Raw genomic sequence first — 13661 nt, 5'->3', positions numbered from 1 at the left:
CTTACCTTGTCCAAAGCGGTAAACCAGGTTAGGCAGAGTGAGACAGTAAAAAGACAGCAGACGATACTGCGCGACAGCAGCTCCTTGCAGAACGAAGAGAGTGAGGAAATACATGCATTTTCATACAGAGCTAAAAAAAAAACGGAGGGGAACACAGAACAGAGACAGACGTGGAGAAAACAATCACAGACAGCACCAGTAGCTAGTTCAAGTGTTTGTCGCAAATGTGGGAAATCCCCTTTCCACAGATGGAAAGATTGCCCAGCAAAGGATGCAGAATGCAGGGAATGTCACAGGAGAGGACACTTTTCAACTGTCTGTCGATTAAAGCAAATGCATGAGGTCTCAGAGGAGGTACAGCAGGACAGCATCTTTCTGGGAGAAGTAAAGGAAAACAATGCTGGCTGGCATTCAGACATTAAACTCAATGGGGAGGTTGTGTCATTTAAACTAGACACTGGGGCAGCAGTGACAGCTATCCCAACTAGGCTGTATAGCTATAGCAGAGATGGCCCTTTGCTCTCTACAAACAAAAAACTGTACGGGCCCAGTAATAAGATTTTACCAGTGGTAGGGCACTTGGTGATTAAACTGGAGAGTAAAGACAAAAGTGCCATCCAGCCTGTCTTCGTCATTGACTCTCTGGCCAGACCGTTGCTGGGGCTGCCAGCAATTGAAGCATTGCAACTCATTGAGAGAGTGAGCGAACTGGAGGACCCAGGTGAGGTTTTCAAAAAGAAATTCCCAAAAGGGTTTTCTGGTCTAGGAAGGATAGAAGGTGACTACAAAATCCGCCTGAAAGAGGATGCTGTCCCCTATGCCCTTACCACCCCCCGCCGGGTGCCTATCCCTTTATTGGCCAGAGTAAAGGAAGAGTTGGGGAGGATGGAAGAAATTGGGGCGGTGTCTAAAATAGAGAGTCCCACAGACTGGTGTGCAGGGATGGTGGTGGTCCCAAAAGCCAATGGGGAAATAAGGATCTGTGTGGACATGACTAAATTGAATGAGGCACTCTGCAGAMAGAGACACATCTTACCATCAGTGGAGCAGTCACTGGCTCAGTTGGATGGCTCACAAGTCTTCACAAAGCTGGATGCCCGCTCAGGTTTCTGGCAGATACCGCTGTCATCAGAGAGTAGGGCACTCACAACGTTTATAACACCGTTTGGCCGTTACTGTTTTAATGTTTTGCCATTTGGAATCGCTTCCGGTCCTGAGCATTTCCAAAGACGCATGTCCCAGCTGTTGGATGGGCTGAGTGGCGTCATAGTCCACGCGGACGATGTGCTCGTGTGCGGAAGGGACAYAGCAGAATATGATGTAAGGCTCACAGCAGTTCTGACCCGACTCCAGAAGACTGGCCTGACACTCAATGAAAAATGCACTTTTGCACAATCAGAGGTCTTGTTCTTGGGACACAAAATCAGTGCAGCTGGAATTGAGCCGAACCCAGAGAAGATCAGCGCCATCACAGATATGCCCAGACCCCAGAATGTGGCTGAAGTCAAGACCTTCTTAGGCATGGCCACATATGTGGGTAAGTTCCTCCCACAATTCTCAGATACAACCAAACCTCTGAGAGACTTACTAGCCAAAGAGAATGACTGGTCATGGGGTCACATGCAACAGGTAGCGTTTGACAAATTCAAAGGAGATCTGGCCTCACAGAGAGTGCTGGCCCAGTACCGTCCCCACGCTAAGACAAAAGTATCAGCAGATGCATCATCCTTTGGGCTAGGGGCGGTCCTCACACAGATGCAGGACAACATGGAGTGGCGTCCAATAGCATACATCTCCCGAAGCTTATCCYACACAGAGCAAAGATATGCTCAAGTGGAGAAGGAGGCGTTGGCTATCACATGGGCATGTGAAAGGCTCAGCCAATACCTTATTGGCCTGCCAGTTTACGGCAGAGACTGACCACAAACCACTGTTGGTTCTGTTAGGGACAAAGCACTGGACACTTGCCTCCAGAGCTCTGCGCTTCCGCCTCAGATTACTGAGTTCACCTACAAGATGGTGTATGTGCCAGGAAGGCACTGATCACAGCGGATGCACTCTCCAGGGCCCCAATTAAACGCCCATTATCAGAGGAGGAGCAATGTCTAGAGGGTGAGGTACAGGTGTCCATTAATGCAATAAGGGACAGTCTACCTGCATCTCAGACCAAACTGCAGCAGATTGCAGAGGAGCAACAACGAGACCACATTTGCCAACAGAGTGCAGCAGTGCAAAAAGGATGGCCCAGGCAGGAGGAACTGCCTCAACTGCTGAAGCCCTATTGGGTGCACCAAAGTGACTTCCACTGTAATGGAGACCTTCTCATGAAAGGACAACGGATAGTTATCCAGAGACTCTACAACCAGAAATGCTAGACAGAGTGCATGATGACACATGGGGGATCAACCAAATGCAGACTGAGGGCTCAACAGTCAGTGTGGTGGCTTGGTCTGAGTACTCAGATTGCCAAGCTGGTGGCCCAGTGTGAGGTCTGTACAAAATGTCAACCTAGTCATCCGGAGCCAATGATGGCAACGGAGCTGCCAAAACGGCCATGGCAAAAGGTAGGGGCAGATATGTTCTATTGGAAAAATGACACTTATCTGCTAGTGGTAGATTACTATTCAAGATACATTGAAATAGCAAAGGCACCTATAACCACATCAGCTGGTGTTATCAATGGATTAAAGTCAATTTTTTCCAGGCAAGGGGTCGCTGAGGTCCTGGTTACAGATAACACTCCCCAGTTCTCTGCGAGCTCCTTTTGTGCTTTTGCCGCAGAATATGACTTCATACATGTGACCAGTAGCCCCTACCATGCACAGAGTAATGGTGAGGCAGAGAGAGCTGTGAAAACAGTCAAGGGACTGCTGAAAAAGAACAAGGATCCATACAGGGCTCTGTTAGCTTACAGAGTTACACCACTGCATCATGGGCCGTCGCCTGCCGAGCTCCTGATGGGCAGGAGGCTGCGTTCCCCATTGCCTGTCTCGCCGGCTCAGCTTAAACCCCGATGGCCTAACAGGAAGGCCTTCGCTGAGAGGGACAAACGGCTGAAACAAACGCAAACTGGAGACTTTAATCGGAGACACCGTGCTAAGGAGAGGCCAGAGCTGACCGAAGGTCAATGTGTGTGGATTACAAACTCAAAGACACCAGCAATAGTGCTGAGGAAAGTGGATGCCCCACGCTCCTATGTGGTGGACACAGGCTCAGAAGAGGTACGAAGGAACAAAACACACCTCAGAGCTCTTCCAGATCTACCAGCCACACAGACTGAGGCCACAGAAAATGCACAAAAAGAGGGTGAAGGAGAGAGAATGCTCACAGAGCCACAAGCGCGCCCAAAAGGGGATGTGAAGCCACCAGAGTGGCTGAAAGACTATGTTACGTGAAGAGAAAACATACTGTTGGGACCATACCCAGCAAAAAGAGACTGTACCTAAGTTAATGTTCATACTGTGTGATTTAATGCTTTCATACTGTTTCAGGATGGGAAGTAGCATYTTAGAGAATAATACTGGTTTCCAAATMGCATTTCAGTTATGCTTCAGTGGTTATGCATGTTGAGTTCTTGTTCATGGGAGAGGGGAAGATGTAGTAGGATGTCCCTTGGGGGTATCCGTACCTATGTAGGACATGCGAGGGTTAGGTTAATAAACAGGCTGGAGCTAGAACCTTGTTGTCGCGCGTCCTTATTTTAGATCATACTACAATTTTAAACCAGATTAAGCATGTTTGTAAGGTGCCTGATACCTCTGATACACCCCGATATGCTTTAATCATTATTTTGTTTCATCTCGGTCTGATAAGGTGTTTCTTGAATGGAGGGAGAAGGGACTGGCCACAATGGAAGACTTCTACATAGATAAGCAATTAGTATCATTCATCCAATTAGAATAAATTAAATCGCTCCCATTCACATTTTTTCTGTTACTTACAAGTCAGGCACTATATCAAAGGGGAAATTCAAAATGCTGACACCCTCCCTGTACAACATTCGTTTTATGATTTGTTACAGCGCCCTCCCAATTCAAAACACCTCATCTCACCTTGTCTCCTTTTTCTCCAACTACACAGAGGCCTCTACTAGCCATCTCAAGGAGACCTGGGGTAAAGAGTTAAATATTGCGATCTCAGATGATCTATGGGGGGAAGCCCTGTCAAGAATTCCCTCCTGTTCCATCAATGCCAGATATCATTTGATACAATACAAAGTCGTGCATAGACTTCATTACTCCAAAACCAAATGACATAGAATTTACCCCCAGGTCTCCCCACTGTGACAGGTGTAAAGCCTCAGAGGGTTCCTTAACTCGTCTTTTTTGGCTCTGCCCCATACTCAATAATTATTGGAGGAACATCTTTGATTGGTACTCAAAGTTATATGAGAGGGCCTGACCCTGAAGCAGAACTCACTCGCTTTGGCTGCTCAGAGTCAGTTCTAAGATCGTCCTTTGAGGAACCACAGGCTCTGATGTTTGGAATGGTGGCTGCTAAAAAAATGATCCTCACAGAATGGAAGTAGCCCACACCCGTTGCTTCAGTAGATGGCTAGCAAAAATGATTAACACCATTAACTCCTCCAGCAGATATCTCAAGGTTTGGGTTCTGTTTCTGGACGAAGACTGACTGAAAACTGACTAGGATCACTTACTGTTGTTGTGACTCATTGTTGCTCTAATCTTGTCCCATGTCTTGCCTAAGCAATACCAGCAGCTGTATTTTTATTTTATTAGTATTTTTTTCCGTGTGCGCTTTTGTTTTGTACAAAATTGCAAAAGAAAATCCTTTAAAATAAAATATATTAAATGTAAAAAAAAAAAAAAAAAAAGAATATGGAGGCCACTATGTTCTTGGTACCACAATGCTGCAGACATTTTTTTACCCTTCTCCAGATCTGCGCCTCGACACAATCCTATCTCTGAGCTCTACGGACAATTCTTTCGACCTAATGGCTTGGTTTTTGCCCTGACACGCACTGCCAACTGTGGGACCTTATATAGACAGGTGTGTGCCTTTCCAATCATGTCCAATCAATTGAAAAGTCAAGTGGTCTGATACTTTCCGAAAACACTTCAGAAAGTATTCAAACATACAAGTATCATTTTGTTACGTTATAGCCTTATTCTAACATTGATTAAATAAATAAAAATCCTCAATCTGTGTTACAGCCTGAATTCAAAAGATTAAAAAAAAACACCTACTACACCCAATACCCCATAATGACAAAGTGAAAACATGTTTTAGACATTTACAAATTATTTTTTGTATTGAAAATAAGAATACAGAAATATCTCTGGGATGCTGGCCTTCTAGGCAGAGTTCCTCTGTCCAGTCTCTGTTCTAATCTTGTATTTTATTGGCCATTCTGAGATATGGGCTTTTTCTTTGCAACTCTGCCTAGAAAGCCAGCATCCCAGAGTCGCCTCTTCAATGTTTGACATTAGAGACCGGTTTTCGGGTACTATTTAAGGAAGCTGCCCAGTTGAGGACTTGTAAGCGTCTGTTTCATAAACTAGACACTAATGTACTTGTCCTCCTGCTCAGTTGTGCACCGGGGCCTCCCACTCCTCTTTCTATTCTGGTTAGAGCCAGTTTGCGCTGTTCTGTGAAGGAGTAGTACACAGCGTTGTACGAGATATTCAGTTTCTTGGCAATTCTCACCTTCATTTCTCAGAACAAGAATAGACTGATGAGTTTCAGAAGAAAGTTCTTTGTTTCTGACCATTTTGAGCCTGTAATCGAACCCACAAATGCTGATGCTCCAGATATTCAACTAGTCTAAAGAAGGCCAGTTTTTTGTTTCTTTAAATCAGTACAACAGTTTTCAGCTGTGCTAACATAATTGCAAAAGTTTTCTAATGATAAATTAGCCTTTTAAAATGATAAACTTGGATATCTAACACAACATGTCCATTGGAAACACAAGAGTGATGGTTGCTGATAATGGGCCTCTGTACGCCTATGTAGATATTCCATAAAAAATTCAGCCGTTTCCAGCTACAACAGTAATTTACAACATTAACAATGTCTACACTGTATTTCTGATCAATTTGATGTTATTTTAAGGACAGAAAATGTGACTCCAAACTTTTGAACGTATATATACAGTACCATTTAAACGTGTGGACAACCTACTCATTCCAGGATTTTTCTTTATTTTATACTGTTAGAATGTTTTGCAATTGCCTGCCATAGCCCCCCCCCCCCCCCAAAATTAAACAATTGCGCTGGTTGGGGTCGCGAGAATTTTCAGATATCCAAATGGGGTCGTGGACGAAAAAAAGTTTGGCAACCCCTGGTCTACAGTAACAAATCCATCAATCCAACAGTCACTTGTTAACTACCGTTCTATCTTCGTTTGAATATACACCGATATAATAAGTTGTGAAAAATCTATATTAGGCGAACAAAACAACTTTTTAATACATACCGCTTGCGTCCTTCAGGCACAGATAGAACAATAAGCCAGATATTTCACCGGATGTATTAATGTGAAGCATTCCAGCCAGCATCTGGTTGGCGTTTCCACTCACTACCAAATATGGTGATGAGAGGAAGCCCTAGTTGCCGGCAGTGGGAGAAGATTGAGCGATATGGATTTTGGCCGAAATTCTGCACATTTTCTCATCGATGAAACATTTGATCACCCATACAGTTTTTTTGTTGCCAAAACTGGAATCTGTGTTTTGTAGACTACCCTTTGTCAACGTTTCTAAAAAGTGTGTTGTTTAGAAGGAGTGCAAGGGCGAATTACGTTACTGCACAAGCGCACTTCGCAGAGTAGGTATTCCCTAACAGAAATATGCAAATAAATGCTAGAACGCGACAATAGGATCTCACTAGCTCGTTCTTGACTCTGCCCACCTCCTTGCTTGTTCTGCCCACGATAATTCATTTTCTCCCATTAGAAACGACAGGCTCTGGTCTATCTTGGGTTACTTATAAAAAAAAATCTTTGCTTCAGGTGCAGGCCCACAGACACTCCTTGTCACAGGAAACTGTCGCGAATCTACAAGGTCCGCTGACTGGCGTTGAAAGTAACGAATCAGATATTTTATATATTGCACGGTAGGCGTTTCTTATGACGTCATGACCAATCGTTTTTCGTCTCTTGATCTGACGCCGCAGTTCTCCATGTTGGGGGTGGGCTTTCTAGCTACAGTGTTACGGAAGATGTCATTCGTTCTTCGAGGAGCTATGTTGAGTGCGACAAAGACAAGAGCATGGACCCTTGCTAGGTATACAATAAGCAATTCTATGGGTATTGAAATATAAGGGAATTGTTTAAGAAGGCATATAAACAACTTAATTCTGTCCATTCCGCTCTCTTAACATTACAGCATTGGTTATCATTTTGGGTCAATCAAGCTTTCATCATCTAACGTTAGCTACGTAAAAGTTTGATTGCTGTCAATAAAACATTGTCCTACCATCTAATCAGACAAATACTTTGGACTTAGTCAACGTTGTGTGTCTTGATCTAGCTACACATGGGTCGAGCCAGCTCTCATGATCCACTGAGCCTTTATGCATGACCCCAAGGCTGGACCCATCGCTATAGGCTTTGGGAAACAGGTTGGACTCCCAGAGTTGTGCATCGTTCTGGTGGGTGGCGATGAAAAAAAAAAACTTACCACAATACTAACCAACAGACAGGTTGTGTTCCAAAGCTAATGCCTCGTGTTATCGCATTTTGGTACTCCGGAAATACATGAATTTCCAATGGAACGTTGCGTTTCCCTCGCAAGAGCAGTTGCATTGTGTTCTGTGGTTCCTATGTTGGATGTATCCAACGTATGTGTAGACGGCTTGACAGAAATGGTAGCAGAAGGTGAATGTTGAACTTCTGATGATGCTGCGTATTATTTTGCGCAAAACTCTATTGGTGTGATCAAGGGGTAACGCCTCGATCACACTGACAGTGTTTTCACATTTTGGTACACCAGAATTACATTAATTTCCAATAGAATGCTGTGTTTGCCTTGTAGTATTGCGTTCTATGTGGTACCTACATTGGATTTATCAACATATGCGTCAAACTGTAAGCGTAGAATTTTGCACAGACGCTCTTTTAATTTAATTTTTTTTACCTTTATTTAACTAGGCAAGTCAGTTAAGAACATATTCTTATTTGCAATGACAGCCTACCAGGGAACAGTGGGTTAACTGCCTTGTTCAGGGGCAGAACAACAGATTTTTACCTTGTCAGCTCGGGCATTTGATCCAGCAACCTTTCAGTTACTGGCCCAACGCTCTAACCACTAGGCTACCTGTCACCCCTTCCCTGCAGCGAACGCCTCGATCACACCGATAGCGTCTTTGTGAAAAATGGTATGCAGCATCATCTGGATATGTTTGCAACAAAAGTTAAACATTCACCTTCTGCTACCATTTCTGTCAAGCATACAGTTTGACGCATAAGGGTTCCATTGGAAATTAATGTACTTCTGGTGTACCAACATGCCATGACACTATCGGGCATAAGTAGTAGTAACTAGTAGACTGCACTGCTATCAGTCTAACGTTAGGCCTTATATGTCCGTAGTAGAGGCATAGAGTTGCATTAATTTGTACTTAGTTGGTCAGCATTAACTAGTTGAATAGTTTTTATTTGGATGAAGAAATTGTAACTAACTACACTATATATACAAAAGTATGTGGACACCCTTTCAAATGAGTGGATTTGGCTATTTCAGCCACACCTGTTGCTGACAGGTTTATAAGATTTGAGCACATAGCCATGCAGTCTCCATAGACAGATATTGGCAGTAGAATGGCCTTACTGAAGAGCTCAGTGACTTTCAATGTGGCACCGTCATAGGATGCCACCTTTCCAACAAGTCAGTTCGTAAAAATGTTGCCCTGCTAGATCTGCCCAGGTCAACTGTAAGTGCTGTTATTCTGAAGTGGAAACGTCTAAGAGCAACAATAGGAGCAACAACAACGGAGCCGCGAAGTGGTAGGCCACACAAGCTCACAGAATGGGAACCCCGAGTACTGTCCTCTGTTGCAACACTCACTACCGAGTTCCAAACTGCCCTGGAAGCAACGTCAGCACAAGAAATGTTCGTCGGGAGCTTCATGAAATGAGCAGCCATGGAAGCGTCGGCTGGAGTGGTGTAAAGCTCACCGCAATTGTACTATGGAGCAGTGGAAACACGTTCTCTGGAGTGATGAATCACGCTTCACCATCTGGCAGTCCAATGGACAAATCTGGGTTTGGCGGATGCCAGGAGAACGCCCCCTGCACGAATGGATAATGCCAACTGTAAAGTTTGGTGGAAGAGGAATAATGGTCTCGGGCTGTTTTTCATGATTTGGGCTAGGCCCCTTAGTTCCAGCGAAGGGAAATATTAACACTACAGCATACAGTGACATTCTAGATGATTATGTGCTTCCAACTTTATGAAAACATTTTGGGGAAGGCCCTTTCCTGTCTCAGCATGACAATGCCCCCGTGCACAAAGCAAGGTCCATACAGAAATGGTTTGTCGAGATCGGTGTGGAAGAACTTGACTGGCCTGCACAGAGCCCTGACCGCAACCCTGCCAAACACCTTTGGGATAAATTGGAACCCTGACTGCGAGCCAACATCAGTGCCCGACCTCACTAATGCTCTTGTGACTGAATGGGCGCAAGTCCCTGCAGCAATGTTCCAACATCTAGTGGAAAGCCTTCCCAGAAGAGTGGAGGCTGTTATAGCAGCAAAGTGGGGACCAACTCCATATTAATGCCCATGATTTTAGAATGAGATGTTTGACGAGCAGGTGTACACATACCTTTGGTCATGTGGTGTATATTCAAAGTGAGTGATGTGTATGTCTTGAGCATCTTTGGTACTCTGATTTGACTGAATAATTATATTTATTTTAGGGCCTCTGCTCCCCTTGTCACCAATGTGGGCCAACCGGTATTACTGAGATGTCCCCAAAGGTCACAACCCCTCTACACAGATTTCTCTCGATTAAGCAGCACATCAGCCGAAGAGAAACCAGCAGAGTCCAGTCCAGTTGAAGAGAAAGTATACCTCAGTGCATCATGTGTTCAGGTTAGGGCAATTATTCACTCAAATTACTTACACGTCATGTACAATATATATAATGTAACTTCTCATTTGAAATAATTCCCATATGTGTGGACTGTAAAGTTCTACTGTTTTTCTCACTCACTTTCACTTTCATCAACACTGTGGTGGATGATCAAGTGATACAAGGGCACTCCACAATGTCAAGGACTGACATAATTACCCTCTTCTCTGTGTGTTGTTAAGAGGCTAGAAGAGATCATGGATAAGGGAGAGTACCTGAGAATACAGGTGGAAGGGGGAGGCTGCTCTGGGTTCCAGTACAAGTTTATCGTTGACAGTACTAGGAACGAGGATGACAGGTAATTGTCATTGATTGATTGTCCCTCTGTAATCATTCAAGAAGAACTCATTATGAATGAACTATTTAATGTGTTGAATGGCATGCAGCAGTAACACAATTATTTGTGCTAACACAATCATTATCTCAAATCAAATTTTATTGGTCACATACACATGGTTAGCAGATGTTATTGTGAGTGTAGCGAAATGCTTGTGCTTCTAGTTCCAACAGTGCAGCAATATCTAACATGTAATCTAACAATTCCAAAACAACTACCTAATTCACACAAGTCTAAGTAAAGGAATGGAATAAGAATATATACATATATGGATGGGCAATGACAGAGTGGCATAGGCAAGATGCAATAGATGGTATAAAATACAGTATATACATATGAGTGATGCAAGGTATGTCAACATTATTAAAGTAGAATTATTAAAGTGGCTAGTGATCCATTTATTAAAGTGGCCAATGATTTCAAGTCTGTATGTAGGCAGCAGCCTCTCTGTGTTAGGGATGGCTGTTTAACAGTCTGATGGCCTTGAAATAGAAGCTGTTTTTCAGTCTCTCGGCCCCAGCTTTGAGTCACCTGTTCTGACCTTGCCTTCTGGATGTTAGTGTGGTGAACAGGCAGGGGCTTGGGTGGTTGTTGTCCTTGATCTTTTTGCCATTCCTGTGACATCGGGTGCTGTTGGTGTCCTGGAAGGCAGATAGTTTGCCCCCGGTGATGCGTTGTGCAGACTGCACTACCCTCTGGAGAGCCTTGCGGTTGWGGGCGGTGCAGTTGCCGTACCAGGCGGTGATACAGCCTGACAGGATGCTCTCAATTGTGCATCTGTAAAAGTTTGTGAGGGTTTTAGGTGACAAGCCAAATTTCTTCAGCGTCCTGAGGTTGAAGAGGCGCTGTTGCTCTTTCTTCACCACACTGTCTGTGGGTTTGTATATCTGATCATTACACTGTGTTACGTGCTATCTCTCTGTCCTCAATCCCTTCGAATGCCCCTTTTTTAATCCATTCTAAACTCTTTCCACTGCACCCCATTTTTTTCTCTCAGGGTGTTTGAGCAGGGAGGGGTAGGGATCATTGTGGACCAAGATAGCCTGGAGTTTGTGAAAGGCTCGACACTGGACTATACTCAGGAGCTGATCCGCTCCTCCTTCCAGATGCTGAAGAACCCCCAGGCAGACCACGGCTGCTCCTGCGGAACCTCCTTCTCAGTCAAGTTATGAGTCTCGGCCTGAGGCTTTCAGCTCTCAAACCCTCATCCCCTACATCCCTCACTAAGTCATCAAATTATATAGTCAGAGACCGTGTTCTCATGGTTGCATAAGTTATTACACAATTCACAGACGATCCTTGTAGCAACTCAGCAACTAAAAACATTGACAGACTGGTGTATCTTTAGGTACAGTATGCTTGGTTACAAATTAAACTAAGTGGATGAGAATCTGAGATTTTCTTGGATACAAAGAGATGTATTGGTTTTCAAGTGTTACATTTCACTACAATATAAAACTGTCTTATTGATTCATTATACATTTATACTAAATGAAGACTATGCTTTGGAGTGGTTTGAATGCGCAAGAGTGTATCCTGTACCTAAATGTGTTTGTATATGTAAAGAATGGTTTCATATCTCTAACAATAAAACGTGTTAAAAGGATGTTACATGGCTTTTTTATTTGGGATCAAATTTATGCTTGTGTATGTAAACTGGTCATAGAGTACCACAGTATGAGTCATAATACCCATAAAACCTAGCGGTTCCAATTGTTTTTCCACCATTACTTTTTCCCATAGGGGATTTTAGAAACACTTAAAATAAGGGCTGTGTTTCATGTAGGCTTACCCTCATGACGTTTTGATAACTGTAAATCCCACTAGGACAAGGTTATTTATCAATATATTTGCCTGGATTAACCCCGCAAAAATGAAACGCAAATTAGCTGCTAATATGGCTATGATAAAGAACTACAAATACCATGATGATCTGGACGAGACTGTCGAATCGAGGCAAAGGTAAGAATCTCTGGATTAACTATCTAATGTTAGTTAAATGTAATAATGAATAAATTGGCAAAATGTCTTTAAATTGACAATTATGTGAACTATCTTGTGCTAGTTTTAAATTGACACAATACCTGTTAGCAAAAGTGTCAGCTAGAGATGACGTGCAGGACCTTGCAGGGAGTTGTAGTTTTGCATGATGCAAATGGTATTCACACCAGATACTGACAGATTTTCTGATCCACACCCCACCTTTTTTTTAAGGTATCTGTAACCAACAGATTCATATCTGCATTCCCTGTCATGTGAAATCCATAGATTGGGGCCTAATGAATTCATTTGAATTGACTGATTTCCTTATATGAACTTTAACTCGGGAAAATCTTTGAAATTGTTTCATGTTGTGTTTATGTTTTTGTTTAGTGTATTTACCCATTGAATTGGGAGCTTTCTGATTATGTCATGATGATGATTGAGTAGCTAGGAAGTGTGGTCAGTCAATCACAGATATGTCTATCAATCAGCACTAGGTAACTACAGTACAGGAGTTCAAGTTCTCCATCACTGCGACGGATTTCCATCATATGGATTTGTTTATAAATGTTTTCAATGTTTTTATATTAAAAATATTAAAAAAGAGGAATTGGTCAAACTCACAGTTTAATACATGTACAAAATGATCATCTTTCCCTAAAATCATGATGGTCATGACTTTTTACATGAAAGGGGAAGTTAACTTGGCCCCTCAAACAATCCATCTGAGATCGACAGTTTTAGTCATGGGATTTTGTTGTTGTTGCTTTAACCCCTGCAACTACCATTAGAGCATTGCCATTTTAAATACTCTTCTCTGTTTTGGAACATCAACATTTTTGTGAATGATAAGGGAATTATTTGTTCTGAACAGGCTATCATCTCAACAGTTTATTATTAGCTCACCAAACCGTCAAATTTACATAGCTTAGATCACTGGCTGTATGCAAATAGTTACTGGATTGATATACCTTTTTGGTTGAGTTAGTACCCTCTGCCTGATAAAGAACTTATGTTGTTGTCTACATTTTCTTTATTAAAATGTGATTTAAGAAACATTTCACAAAAAATATACAAAATAATATTTACAAACTATATTTACATTGATGTAATGTAAATCAAATATGCAGTAAACATGTCATCTATTTAACAACATAATTAAAACAAGAGGGAAAACATTCTGCACATTTCATATTTTCAATTTACTCTGTTAGTTATATCATATCTGGTTACAAGAAACATACACC

The 13661-nt window shown here is 42.7% G+C and overlaps 2 protein-coding genes across 2 annotated transcripts in view; one reads left to right on the top strand and one right to left on the bottom strand.

The window, feature by feature from the left end:
* The window catches only part of LOC111963293 (autophagy-related protein 2 homolog B), a 32949-nt gene extending 32862 nt beyond the window's left edge, over window positions 1-87 (bottom strand). Inside the window, exon 1 of the mRNA XM_023986633.2 lies at window positions 6-87. The gene's annotated coding sequence lies outside the window, so the exon portion shown is untranslated. The remainder of the gene's footprint in view (window positions 1-5) is intronic.
* A 6999-nt stretch (window positions 88-7086) lies between these two features.
* On the top strand, window positions 7087-12037 carry LOC111963292 (iron-sulfur cluster assembly 2 homolog, mitochondrial). The gene is made up of 4 exons (XM_023986630.2): window positions 7087-7244; window positions 9880-10054; window positions 10277-10392; window positions 11429-12037. The coding sequence occupies exons 1-4, from the start codon at window positions 7096-7098 to the stop codon at window positions 11601-11603; spliced, it is 615 nt and encodes a 204-aa protein (XP_023842398.1). The 5' UTR covers window positions 7087-7095; the 3' UTR covers window positions 11604-12037.
* The last annotated feature ends 1624 nt before the right edge of the window (window positions 12038-13661 follow it).

Source organism: Salvelinus sp. IW2-2015, linkage group LG4q.2, assembly GCF_002910315.2.
Source record: "Salvelinus sp. IW2-2015 linkage group LG4q.2, ASM291031v2, whole genome shotgun sequence".
Classification (NCBI taxonomy): Eukaryota; Metazoa; Chordata; class Actinopteri; order Salmoniformes; family Salmonidae; genus Salvelinus; species Salvelinus sp. IW2-2015.
The sequence above is the reverse complement of the archived record's forward strand: the minus strand, read 5'-3'. Positions and strand labels throughout refer to the sequence as shown.

Excerpts from the sequence above, each read along its gene's own strand:
- LOC111963292 (XM_023986630.2), top strand. The coding sequence starts at position 7,096 with ATGACCAATCGTTTTTCGTCTCTTGATCTGACGCCGCAGTTCTCCATG. Across the intron at positions 10,055-10,276 it reads TCAGTGCATCATGTGTTCAG|AGGCTAGAAGAGATCATGGA; the intron begins GTTAGGGCAATT and ends TGTGTTGTTAAG. Across the intron at positions 10,393-11,428 it reads ACTAGGAACGAGGATGACAG|GGTGTTTGAGCAGGGAGGGG; the intron begins GTAATTGTCATT and ends TTTTTCTCTCAG.